General features: G+C 33.1%; 1 protein-coding gene across 3 annotated transcripts in view; it reads right to left on the bottom strand.

The window, feature by feature from the left end:
* LOC145256352 (kinesin-like protein KIF16B) overlaps nucleotides 1-11,409 on the bottom strand; it is a 173,920-nt gene extending 162,511 nt beyond the window's left edge. For 2 of the 3 annotated variants that reach the window (XM_080115170.1, XM_080115169.1), the window contains exon 1: nucleotides 11,002-11,409. In XM_080115170.1, the coding sequence (XP_079971296.1) occupies nucleotides 11,002-11,048 (47 nt within the window). In that variant the 5' untranslated portion in view covers nucleotides 11,049-11,409. The remainder of the gene's footprint in view (nucleotides 1-11,001) is intronic. The other variant, XM_080115171.1, reaches the window with a different exon arrangement.
* Nucleotides 11,410-13,409: the final 2,000 nt, after the last annotated feature.

Raw genomic sequence — 13,409 nt, forward strand, 5'->3', positions numbered from 1 at the left:
GCCAAAATGGTGAACCAATCGAATTGCAGCAGTCAACGTCATTTAATAAAACAATTATTTGCTTTATTTATTTGTCCACTAAAAACTTTTGTCATGTGTATTGCACATGCACAAATGTGGCATTGTTAGAAAGAGCGCTTTCTCAAACAAAAAATATTAAAGAATTGGAAAAAAATCGTTTATTATTTCGTGTAGAAATATCCTTTTCTTTGAAGGCAGGCGTCAGATAAAAATCTGTCTTTCGATGCAATTTGCAAACTGCGCATGCAAAAATCGTTGATACCTTCTTTTGTTTTAAATAGCTAAATTTGCGACGTCATAGCATTGTAATCATTCAGCACACTTGCATTTATATCATGTTTAGACGTACGACCACTGACAACCTGGATTTTTCTTTTGTCAAAGAAGGATCTGGTCATGTGAAGTATTCGTCCATAAGTACCAAATGATTTTTTTTGTGTGATTTTAGCAGGTGTGTGTGATTTGTTGCTAAGTGAAACACAAATCGCTCTCAGATAAAGTTCAAATTTATTGTTTGTTACAATTTTATTTCTTACAAAAAAAACAAAAAAAACAAAAAAAAAAAAATGTCATCCACTGACATTTTCGATATCTCTCTTGTGTTATTTGCGCTGTAAAAGCATTGGGCAAATCGAAAGATCATCACATATAAGAATGCATTTAACATTTATAGGGTGTTTGACATGCTATGCATTGTGACCTTTTTTCTTGTAAAAATGAATGCATTAATCTTGTGCAACAGAAAAATTGTCGAGAATTGGGAATTGCTCCTTTCACGACTTTCTATAACAGGGTTTCTATTATTATATATACTTGCACTTCGGTTATATAAGGGACATTACAAAGGTAATGCCTCCTATTTTTTTTTATTCCACCCGAATGAGTCAGAAGGGATTGCAAGTTGCATTGGTGACTGATCATGACCTGAAAGTTAAATCTGTTTCAGATATTGCCAGTGTGAGATTCTAAGGAAGCAACTGCTGTCATGGACATGCGCCAGAAGCAGAGATGCATCATTGAATTCCTCTATGCAAAGAAAAAAAAAAAAATTCAAGTGTTCAACTGTTGGATATTTACAAAGCCGATGTAGTTGATGTCGACACAATTAGGAAATGGATGCATAAATTTTAAAGTGGCGACAGAAATGCGAGTGACAAAGTGTGCTCCGCCCCTTTTACACCCAAGGCATCGAAAGAAGCTTGCAAAGTGCTTTGAGAATGACGGTGACTATGTAGAAAAATTAATTCTGGATCACAAAAGGTCGCTTGTTTTAATGGTACCATTCAAGTCTTCATAGATCTTCAACATTTTAGTTTTTGAGCTAAAAAGACAGGCCTTTTTTTTTTTTGAGATGACAAGAGAGCAGAGAAGTGGGAAAGAAAACGTGCACTGATTGTGGTTCGCATTTTTTTTAGACTGCAACAACAACAACCGTGATGAATTATTTTTCTTTTTAATTATTTCAATATATTATACGTGCACATCCAAATATATGCTAATTAACTCGACCTCCATCAGCGACTTGACTATTGGCACATCTTGAGACATGTGTGTAAGAAGCTGCAGTAGTTAAACAAAATCAAACAGCAGTTTCCGTTAGCCAATCAAATAAATTCATGCAAATTATAAAAACCCCAACAAAGGGCGGCTAATAAAATTTAACTGGACGTATACTAAATATAATTAGATCCTTCTTAGACAATAAAAGCACACAGGTTGTCATTGACGGACGTACATCCAAGCAACATGACATTAATGCGGGAGTGCCTCAGGAATCGATCCTTGGACCATTATTATTCCTGATATTCAAATACGACCTCCCTGATAATATTGCGTCTGAGATGGGTATATTTGTTGATGATACAACACTCTATAAGATGCACGAGGGAAGAACGGATGTACATAAGTCTAAGACAATGGCAGAATTATTAGAAAATGACTTCCATACTATAGTGGAATGGGGCCGCAAATGGATGGTAACATTTAATGCTAGTAAAACTAAGCTGCTCTCCTTTAACAATTATATGACGCCTCTCCAACCCCCTCTATCCATGACAAATAACACCCTACCTGAGAATTTTACCTTCAAACTTCTCGACCTAACATTTGCGGGCAATATGAAATGGAACAAATACATAGAGGATATTGTAAAGGCTGCTGCAAAGAAGGTGGGTTCCCTCTATCAAGCTAGAAGACTACTCACACCTGAGAGTATCCTTTACCTTTACAAGGCCACCATTCACCCATGCATGGAGTATTGTTGCCACATCTGGGCTGGTGCATCTACCACTAGTCTCTTCCTCTTAGATAATGGCAAAAAAAAAAAAAAAAAAAAAGAAGAGTTGTTAATCTAATCGGTCCCACTTTATCAACTAAGCTCCAGCCCCTGTCCCATCGCCGCAATGTTGCATCACTGTGCCTGTTTTACAAATATTTTAATGGAATGTTTTCTGATGAACTTATTTCACTTGTGCCCCCCCTCAACATACATATCCCCGATAAACCTGCTTAGTAATAAGATCTCATCCCTTCACTGTTGATGTTCCTAAATGTCAGAAAGTTTTCTATTCTAATAGTTTCTTCCCTCAAACAGCTAGACTTTGAAATTCCCTTCCTGCTGCCTGCTTCCCTGGCTGTACTGATATGCAGAAGTTTAAATGCAACAAATAAATATCTTGTTAATCTTTCCTAAACATAGCTCCAAATAGCAGCCCCTTACGTCAGGGGTGTACAGAAGTAAAAAAAAACACAAAAAAAACAACACAGTTTTCAACCTCTTTTCTGATATTTTTTCTGCCACAAGCAAAACCTATGTGCATGTCACAATCCAAGCTTGCCCATTTGGGTTGAACAGTCCTTGGCAACAGTACACACAGGATAAGAAACATTCACAAACTACTGTATGATCAGCAAAGCACAAACGCATGCCGTTCACTGAATGCAGTAAGGCACAAATTCAGATGCATACTCTCAAAAAAAGGCTTGCTTACATGCACACAGATTCATGCCTAATACATTTACACACATGGCACCAGCCGAAATAAACCTGTCTATTTAATTCCTTCTTGCACACTAAAAACTTTCACTCTGAATGTTCCTTACATTATTGTATCATCATAAATTGTCAATAAAACTTATTTTGTATGGATAAACTGCCATTGTTTTTGATAATGCGTCATCCTGAAAAGTTTTTTTTTCTCCCTATTTTCTTATTTTGTTCTGAGGATTATCAGATGCTAGACATTCATTCACTATCTTATACATTCCAACCGAGAGATCTTTTTAACGTTCTAAACTAAAAGTGCAATTGTTTGTATCTCTTGCACATGGTTCATCAGGTATATTTGCAATATATTTTATATATACATCATATATTCTTAAAATTCTTTTACAAGAGTCCAGTTCCTATGATTACTGGAATTATGGAGATCTTCCTAAGATTCCAGTTTCTTTTCATGTAGTACAGAAAACCTTGGTATTTTGCAATCTTTCCCCCTCTCATTTCTGTTTCACCTTGCATCATTGGGGACACAAACTTCCACTAAGGTTGCTTTTTTCTCCTTGTTCCATATCACTATGTTAAGTTTAACAGCTCCATTTTTAGATACATAACTGTATGCATTGCATAGTCACAGTGGATGGTGAATGACTTATTTCCAACTGTTTTTTTCTGGTAAACATGTTGCCAGGACTTTTTTACAGATGGTCAAGTGGAGATATTTACACACTCCATGGTGTCGCATTATATCGTATTTGTCCTTCAGCAGAACCTTACAGCTGGATATCACGTGACTCATGTTCTGTGTGACAGAACCTGTACTTATTAACCTGTCCCTCTCAACATCCGGGTTAAATTGTATAGCAACAGTGTCATGTGTATTATATGACAGGGACGTAAAAAAAAAAAAAAAAAAAAAATATCATTCCAAAAATTACGTAAATTGACAAGTAGTTTCATTTTTAAGCTTGTCCAATGCCCCCCCCCACTCCCCACATTTAGAATAGCTTTCTAAAATCTTGCAGGTTTGACTTATTTGGAGTTATCTTCCTTATTTCTTCAGACTTTTCAAAATGGCGTCTCAAGATCGTCGATTATAGTTTAGTCATAAGAGGACTTACGAATCCAACAAATTTTGAAAAATGTTCTAGATACATCCAGACTCAAGTCTGAAAATCCTTTCAAAAATTTTGACCCAGTTGAGACATGGAAGGAGGAATGGAGAAACAATACTTCCAAAGGAGAGAGACATCATTGAAGACCCAACTTTGCACCTCCCAGGTTTTGCAACAAATAGTAGGAAGCAGTGGGTAGCCGCAAACCGGATCAGAACAAGACACTGCAGGACTGCAGTAAACAAACACAGGTGGAGACAAATAGACTCCCCAATCTGCCCAAAGTGCAAGGACCCCCCCCCCCCGCCCGACACAGACCACCTGATCCTATACTGTACAGTCACCTGACTGAAAGGAGGCTATGCGACAGCCCATCTATCTGAAGACAATTTCTCAGACTGGCTAAAAAATAGCGTTATAGAGGTCTTACCCATACGATACTACTAGTTGTAAAAATTGATTTTCTTATTTAAAAATACAGATGTTTATTTTTTTTTTTTTTATGAAAAAGAATCTTGGACTAAAAAAAATTACAAAGAAAATGTTTTCAAAAAAGTGATTTTTTTTTGTTTGTTAATTAAAACAATGCAAAAAGAAGACATTTTTGATGAATAAGAAAGAAAACTAATGTGCATAAAAGTAAAAGTCAATTGTAATTTATGCGCTTATGCAAAAATGATTTGTCTAAAAGAAAATTAACAAAGTAAAGGTTTTCAAAAACGTGATTTAAAAAATTTTTTTTTTTTAATTCAGTAAAAGTATTAGTTACGCATTAGTAGGTTAAAGTATTAATACAAACAAAATGGGTGCAGTTTAACGTCTTGCCCAGGACATTTTTCAATATATAGAAATTTATATATACACATACATACACACAGGCCCGTGAAAAGTTAAATCCCCCAACAAGTTTTGAGGCAAAACGCTTTAACTTTATTCTTGTGGGTTTCGTGAAATACATCAGCGATATTTTGTTCTGATGATATGTAATTTTAAATAATGGATTCCTTTTTCACCTCATTTTTTATGAAATGGTATTTTATATCTATATGCTTAGATCTTTGGTTGAGTATTGTGTTCTGTGCTAAGATTATACTGGCTTGATTATCATAATTACTACGGGGCTTTTTAGTTAATTCTGGCTCTAAAATAGTCTTCAGGATATTTTTAAGGTAGAGTGCTTCCTGGGTCGTGTGTGTGAGCACGATAAATTCTGCTTCATACATAGAGATATATAATCTGTTATGCCTGTGGAACTGTCTTCTGTTTTCCTGCTGACTACAATATGGTTGTCTTCAAGTCCAACGTAAACAAGTCCTTGATGAGCCGTTCCCGTTCCACTTAAGTTAACAAATTTACCCAATTTCCATTACTAATGATTACTGTACACTCATTAACCCTTATCCTCGAGTGGCCTGTGGGCCTTGATAAGTGGTGATGCCTATGTAAAAAATATATATATACATATTTAAGCATATTTTATGATTGGAGAAGGCCGATCCCCCCCCCCCAGCCCCCCACTCCGTAAAAGTGGAAACTAAATAAACATACAAATCCATTACTAACATCGATTTGATATTTGTCTGAAACTGAAACTATACTTCTATTGATAATGCGCAAGTGTGTGTGTGTGTGTGTGTGTGTGTGTGTGTTGTGTGTGTGTGTGTTGTGTGTGTGTGTGTTGTGGAATAGCATATGTTTTGTTGTCATCCTTTCAGAATTGGAAAGTTATGCATAAAAAAAAATCTTTAACTTAGTAAATTATTTTAAGTAACATAACTCACAAAAAAAAAAAATCTTTAACTTAGTAAATTATTTTAAGTAACATAACTCACAAAAAAAAAACAATAAAAAAACAACATATTCTTCGTTCAATGAAATGTTTGTTTGTTGTTACGGTATGCATCTTAGACGGATTGAACCGACTTCCTCCAAAGGAGGAAGTGTCTAGAGAATATTAAATTCACAAACGGTTCGCAATCGTCTGGACAAGAAATATGCCAGTGTGTCGGCGAATTTATTAATTAACAAATTTGTTTTTTGTTTTTTTTTGTTTCTTATTTTACATGCAATACGAAATTGATTTTAACGTCAATATGTTCAGCATGTCATGATCTTAAAAATGAAATGCAAATTTTTTTAACGACTGCATATAGCCTTTCCAATAAAATTACGATACATTTACTCAAATTTTTTTTTTTTGCAAACAATTTACGTATTTATTATTTTTTATTTTTGATTCTCCAAAAGAGAGCCATTTTTTTTTTACTTAAAAATAAGGTAGTGTAAAGCCTGTCGAGTTATAAACGAAAAACAATATGGTCTTATTCGAGCCTTGATAATCGCTCAAAATCGAAAATTAAATTACTGATAGAGAAACGTCACCATGTAACATTCTACCAATATTTTATGTAATTTTTGAGCGATCATCGAGACTCTATGACATTTTATTCTATTTGGTGTTTGTTAAACTATAGTCGACAAATCGATTTTTTTAAAAAAAATATATCGTTTTAAGCAAAAACAATATTACATACTTGTCATGTCGAAAATAGTAATACATCCAAAAATGACGAAAATTCATCGAGTAGAACAACTGCTATTGTGTTTTTAGTAAAAAGTCTATTGCTATAGACAACAAATGTTACAGCCATGACACAAGTAATCTAAAATATTTGTTTCAGAGTTATGTCCCCTGCGTATAACCTCCTAATTTATAACATCTAAGGAAAATGCGATTTTACCCAAATTTTCCGTAAAAATTACTTCTAACTAGAAATAAATTTCTACTCGATTTTTCGTAATTTTTGGATATATTACTATTTTCGACATGACAATTTCAATACAATTAAGTATATAATAGTACTTTGCTTAAAACGACATTTTTTAAAATCGATCTGTCGACTGTATCTTAACAAGCATCAGCATACGGATATATTTACATGGTCGCACACACACACACACACATATATATATATACACACACACACACACACATACATATACAGGGTGTCCAAAAAGTCATTGAAAGGTTAAAAATCTTTGTTATGTTACCATAATTGATTTTTCTTTTTTCTATTTCGGATATTTTGCAAATAATATTTTGAAAATTAATAAGTATAACATTGAATAACGCACACAAGTTGTGATATTGTTTTACAAAAATCAGGGGTTAATTGTTTTGACTCAAAGAACTTCCACCACATTCTCCGACGTTAAAAAAAAAAAAAAAAGTTCATGTTAACAAACCCCAAACCCTGCAAGAATTGAAGGAAAACATCAGGAACGAAATAAGGGAGTTCTGCATTTGTTTTGGAAAGAGAACACAAATATGCGAAGCTGAAAATGGGCAACATTTAAGGCATTATTTTTCATAAATAATTGAATTTTGCATTTTTTTTTTTTTAATTTCCAAGGTCTTAGTTAGATTGTGTTAAAACTACAGGAAAGATATCAAGAAGAAAAAAGAAAGAATCTATTTAAATTTCAAAACCCTTCAGTGACTTTTTGAACACCGTAACTAATCTGTACTTTCACCTAACAATTTAATAATTAAAAAAAAAAAAAAAAAAAAAAATAGGTGCTTGTTAAGACAGAGTTGACAGATCGATTTTTTTTAAAATAAGTGGTTTTAAGCTAAAAAAAAATACTTGTCATGTCGAAAATAGTAATATATCCCAAAATTACGAAAATTCATGGAGTAGAACAACCGCACGCGCGCACGGGCGCACTAGCAGTGTCAGAAATTTCGTGAAAATAGTGAATAATTCCACCCCATCTTTCCAAGCTTATAACTCCTCGAAAAATGTAATTCAAGCCCTAATTTTTTTTTTCAATTAAAGGAGCAAGGACCAAGGTTTTATTAAAAAACAAAAAACAAAAAAAAAAAAACAATGTGTTTTTTAAAAAAAAAAAAAAAGGTTTTAAACTTCGGACTTTACAGGTAAATTTCTAAAAAAGCGTTTTTTTTTTGTTTTAAATTTGAATATATTATTTACTGACCTTTTCTCTTCAATTTGTGATATATAAAACTATTCAAACTAAATTAATTATTTACTTTTTAATAGACATTTCAAAATGGGTGACACTTGGGGGGGGGGCGTGAATTAAAAAAAAAACGTTTGTCTAAAATATTATATTCGGTTTATTGGAAAGAACATAAAATTTCACATTGACCCTGAAAATATCGTAAAAATAGAATCAATAGAAAAATTTTGATAGATTTTTAAAGTTTAAAAATTGAAAAATATTGAGTTCGGAAAATTCATTACTGTTTTAAAAAAAAAAAATATTTCTATTACTTTTAAAACAACTGTAATAGTTTATTTTGGAAGTATAATCCATAAAGAAAATAAACAACCCACTTTTAACAGAGAAATTACGAGATTTTTATATTTTATTCGCAGTTTCGTGTTAGGGGTGTCAAAAATTCAACCGCTATTGTTTTTTTTAGCAAAAGAAACCAAAAAGCCTATCGCTATCGGCTAAAACAAAACGTCGCCATTAAAGTAGCAAAAAAAAAAAAAAAAAAAAAAAGATAAGTATATTCGCAATTTTCAAGGTGTTCAGTTCACATGTAGGAAAATGTAATTTTCCCATTTTCCGTAAACAATACCGTATTTTGTTTTTTTCTTTTTTTTAAGCCCACCTCCACAATTTTCTTTAAAATGACGCCTATATATGTTTTCGACTATGCAGAACAAGAAAATCTGATTTAAATTTTGCAGAGACAAGTAGTTTTCGAGATATAAAGACCTGTATTATGCACTGTAATTCATTGGCCGCCATGTTTGTATGCACGCGCGATAAACGGATAGACTTCCACAATTTTCTTAAAAAAAAAAAGTGCTAGTGCAGAGAGTGATCCGCGTTATTTTTTAAATACTATTTTCAAGTTTAATTAAAGTTTCATGTTTTTTTATTCAATTGTAAGGTTAAAGTATAGAATAGGTACAAAACACCCTCCTCATGTTAAGACTGGCTTTTTAAATAATAACGTTATTATTTACGTCCGGCGGATCACTCTCATTGTACCTATTCTATACTTCAACCTTACAATTGAATAAAAACACATCAAAACTTTCATTAAACTTGGAAATACGATTTAAAAAATAGCGCGGATCAGTAACTGCAGTGCAGTGACTTGCACCAAAATATTTGCCCCCAAGTTTAACTGTAATATTCGTTGTCAGCATACCCACCCACAGATACTATAAAAAATATATATCCCCCCCCCAAGAAATAAGAGGGAGGCAGTGTCAGTCGCAGAAGAGAGATTTGTTTATCGCATGCGCGTACAAACATGGCGGCCAATGAATTACAGTGCATAATACAGGTCTTTCTGCAAAATTTAAACGAGATTCTTATTCAGCATAGTCGAAAACCCACCACAATCATTTTAAAGAAAATTGTGGAGGTGGCGGGTGGGGTGGCCTCATGTAAAACTTTACCAAATGCGACAATTTACAAAAACAAAATGTTCGGGTGAAATGAAAATAATTACTAAAATCAAATTAAAAAAAAAAAAAAAAAGACAATACAACGATGCAAATGCATATCAAAAATAAAATCAGTGTTTTGTGGTCGCTTTTCGGTTGCTGCAACTAGTTACCCAATTTGGTGCTAATGCAGAGAGTGATCCACTGATCCGCGCTATTTTTTAAATCGTATTTCCACGTTTAAAGTTTTATGATATGTTTTTTTTTTTTATTCAATTGTAAGGTTGAAGTATAGAATAGGTACAAAACACCCTCCCCATGTTAAGAATGGATATTTAAATAACATTATTTCAGCACGGGGATCACTCTCTGCATGAGTACCCAAAATTTTATAGTCAATATCGACAGCCATGGGGGACGATCTATGCAACGTTTTGACAAAAACAACAAAAGCAAGAAACGTAAAACGTGTTATTAGGTATTTCGCAAAAAAAAAAAAAAAAAAATGAGAAAATAATTTAAAAAATTAAATATATACAAACAAATGTTACCAAAGGCAAGAAAAGTTACTATTCTATCTACCTGAATAAAAGTTGTGTGATTTAACTTATTTTAAAGTGTTTATTTACTTCGAAACACAATTAATGCAGTCTTAAGTTAACAATTTCCAACTCACAAACAAAAACTTATGCATGTAAGTAGACTAGTAACTTATCTTGCTTTTAATAACATTTGTCATTTGTATTTTTTTTTTCACTTTATTTTTATTTCACACAAAACGCAAAATAAAAATATAATTAGTTCAAATGTACCCCGGAGGACAGATTTTCATACCAATTTCGCTTATAAACATTGTTTGTCTAAGCAAGTTAGAATTTGATTTTAAATAAATTATTTTTTAACGCATATAAAATTGACGGTTTTTATAAAGTTTTAACTCTTCGCAGCCATTTTATTAAAAAAAAAAAAAAATAAAAAAAATCCGTTTTGTTTTTTTTATTCTGAAATTATTGACAAAATTAGTTTATTTTTGTTTTCAAATTCCGTTAAAACTTCTGTATGTGGGAGTGTAAAAATTTAAAAAAAAGTCTAAAGAATTAAATATTTTTATTGCAAAAAAAAAAAAAAAAAAAACAATGGCCGCCAGCGATTAAAATATTGACTTAAACTAAAATTCTCCAAATTTTAAAAAGTAGTTTTATTTGAGGACAATAAATACAATTTAATACTAAAAAAATTAATTTATCAAAAAAGTATAAACGAATAATATCAAAGCAAATAAGATAAATAATCGAACGGTAACTATAATATCATTGCAGCCCCCCCCCTCCACCAAGACAATAAAAAGTTTTGTCTTAAAAACAAAAATAATAGAAATTGGCCTGAAATACAAACATAAATAAATAAAAATAAATGTGTTTTTCGTTTTTACCTGTGGTTAATTGGTCGCACCCGAACGGCAACTTTGACAGACGTCATTTTGAAGGGCTTTGTTCCTTGACGACAAATAATTTAACGAATATAAATAGAAGAAAATAAATAAATTCAATAATAAGACCAAGAAAGTTGAGCGATTGTCTCCTGTTGTTCGACCATTTTGATAACGCACATGACAAAAGGAAACGGATTCACACTCTACACCGTTCGGAAATTCATTCGGTTCAAATAAGAGAATAATGGAATAAATTATCAAGGAAGATAACTCTAGCTGACTTCTAGAACTAGATTTTAAGCACGTTAAAATCAGGAAGAAGACATTGACAAAGAATGAATGCTTTCTGCCAAAGTGATTGTTTAATACGAATACTAACCTATATTAACCTCTAACTGTGCAGCGAATGGATACTATAGCTTGCTGCACTTTATCAAAACAAAGGTACATACGAAATTTCGAATTTTAGAATTCAACCTAATAAAAAAACAAAAAAGTACAGGAAAAGCATTATGATGTATTGATGTGACGTGTCCGTCACAGAACGGAAATGTCATATTCCAAAAATCACGTTTTTTTTTTACAAGAAGTCACCACTTATCAAGACCTGAAAGCCACTCGAGGATAAGAATTAATGAGTGTGCGGTGGTCACCAGAACAACAATGTAGTAATTGTTAGTGGTACAAATCGTGTATAATTTTATTATTTAAGGAGACGGCACAACAAGAACTTGTTTACATTGGACTTGAAGACAACCATATTGTAGTCTGCTGGAAAGCAGGCCACTGGAACAGTGTTCCACGGGCGGGAAGTTCTAGGAAAGAAGCTTTGTTCATGGAATTTGCACAGTGAGGAAAATTGTTGATTGTGGTTTTAGGTAGATGAGTGCTTCTTAGGAAAGTTTGACAAGAAGAAGCGACCAAAGATTGAAGCTCAGACGAGTACTTGCCATGAAAATAAGCATAGAACAGAGACAGGGTCAAAACGTCTCTTCTGTGGGAAAGCAGTTGCAGAGAAGAGAAAAGGGCATCGCCTACTACGTTTCAAAGTCAGTTTTGAACTTTGCCAAGACAAGATAAGGTGCTCTGACCAACTTCTGCTCAGATGTGGCAACAGTACTCTGTTTTAAGATGTATCTAGTTTTATACAGGTTGCATCGGAAGTGAGATACCTTCTGGAGTAGTAAGGTGACACAACTACTTTTCTGCCGAGCTTGGCAACAGATTTCATATAAGTCTTTTATTTTAGGTCTGGAGTGAAAGTTAGATACAGAATCATGTCAAAGCTGGGAGCTTCTTTAAGACCAGAGCGATACATATCAATTGGGGCCAAGTTGGAGATCAGAGTGTTTATGGTGAGAAGATAGAAACTTGTTTTTCGATGCATTAAAAGTGACCATCCACTTTTGCCCAATCACACCACATGTTCAAGGTCGGAGGAGAGAGACTCAGAGAGATCTTGGTTGTTGTTGGCCTTTGAAGTGTTGTCATAGATGGTAGTGTCATCTGCATATATGTTGACAAATGGATTTAGAATGTGATTTGGGAGATCATTGATGAAGATAAGAAAGATAGTTGGACCCTGAATGGATTCTTGAGGCACGTTCCAAAGTAATCAAGTAATTTTAATTTTATAATGAAAATCATTTTTAAGTGATTAATGGGAATTCATCGACATTACAGCATAAATCTAGTAAATATGAAATATTATTGAGTTATCTCCCTTTGTTTTTTGACATTTTTTTTCGAGACAGTTACTTCTCAAATACTTATAAATTTGATTTTCTCAGTCAAAAATACAACTTTTTGATCAATTGTCATCAGTTTTGGAATACAAGACCATTGTTTCATAAAGACTTTTTCTATATTTTTTCTTTTTTTTAATTAGGTTGAATTTTAAATAAAAACCAAAATTTCAGCCAAATCGACACAGTAGTTTCCGAGAAAAAGTGAAATGGACAGATAGACAAACTAAGAGAAATATAATATAGATAAGAAAGTTACACAAAGGGTGCTATTTTATCTACAGTATTGAAGATATGTCCTCGACAATAAGTCCAACAGGGGCTAGATAATTTTTGCATAGGTATTGATCGTGCTGTGATATAGTTCTATGCAGTTCTAGAAGGTCAACTCTTGCAGGCTTTATTGAAGGGAATGTTCAGGCATGTTTGGAGGCCACATTGTGTTTTTTCTAGTGTGTTGACATTTCAAAACCTTACTTGACATTGTGCATATGGATGGCTGAAGTGAGTTGCGAAGCTTGGACAGCAAAGCAGACCAGTTCCATAAAGGAGGTATAAATGAGAGAATCTCCAGAAAGTGCAGAGATTCATAAAAACTCTTGGAATAAAAAGAAATTAGCGACTCAGCAAACCTGGACGAGGAACAGTGTGTCAGCTTGAAAA

Source organism: Euprymna scolopes, chromosome 32 (assembly GCF_053919585.1).
Source record: "Euprymna scolopes isolate OS-2025 chromosome 32, ASM5391958v1, whole genome shotgun sequence".
Classification (NCBI taxonomy): domain Eukaryota; kingdom Metazoa; phylum Mollusca; class Cephalopoda; order Sepiida; family Sepiolidae; genus Euprymna; species Euprymna scolopes.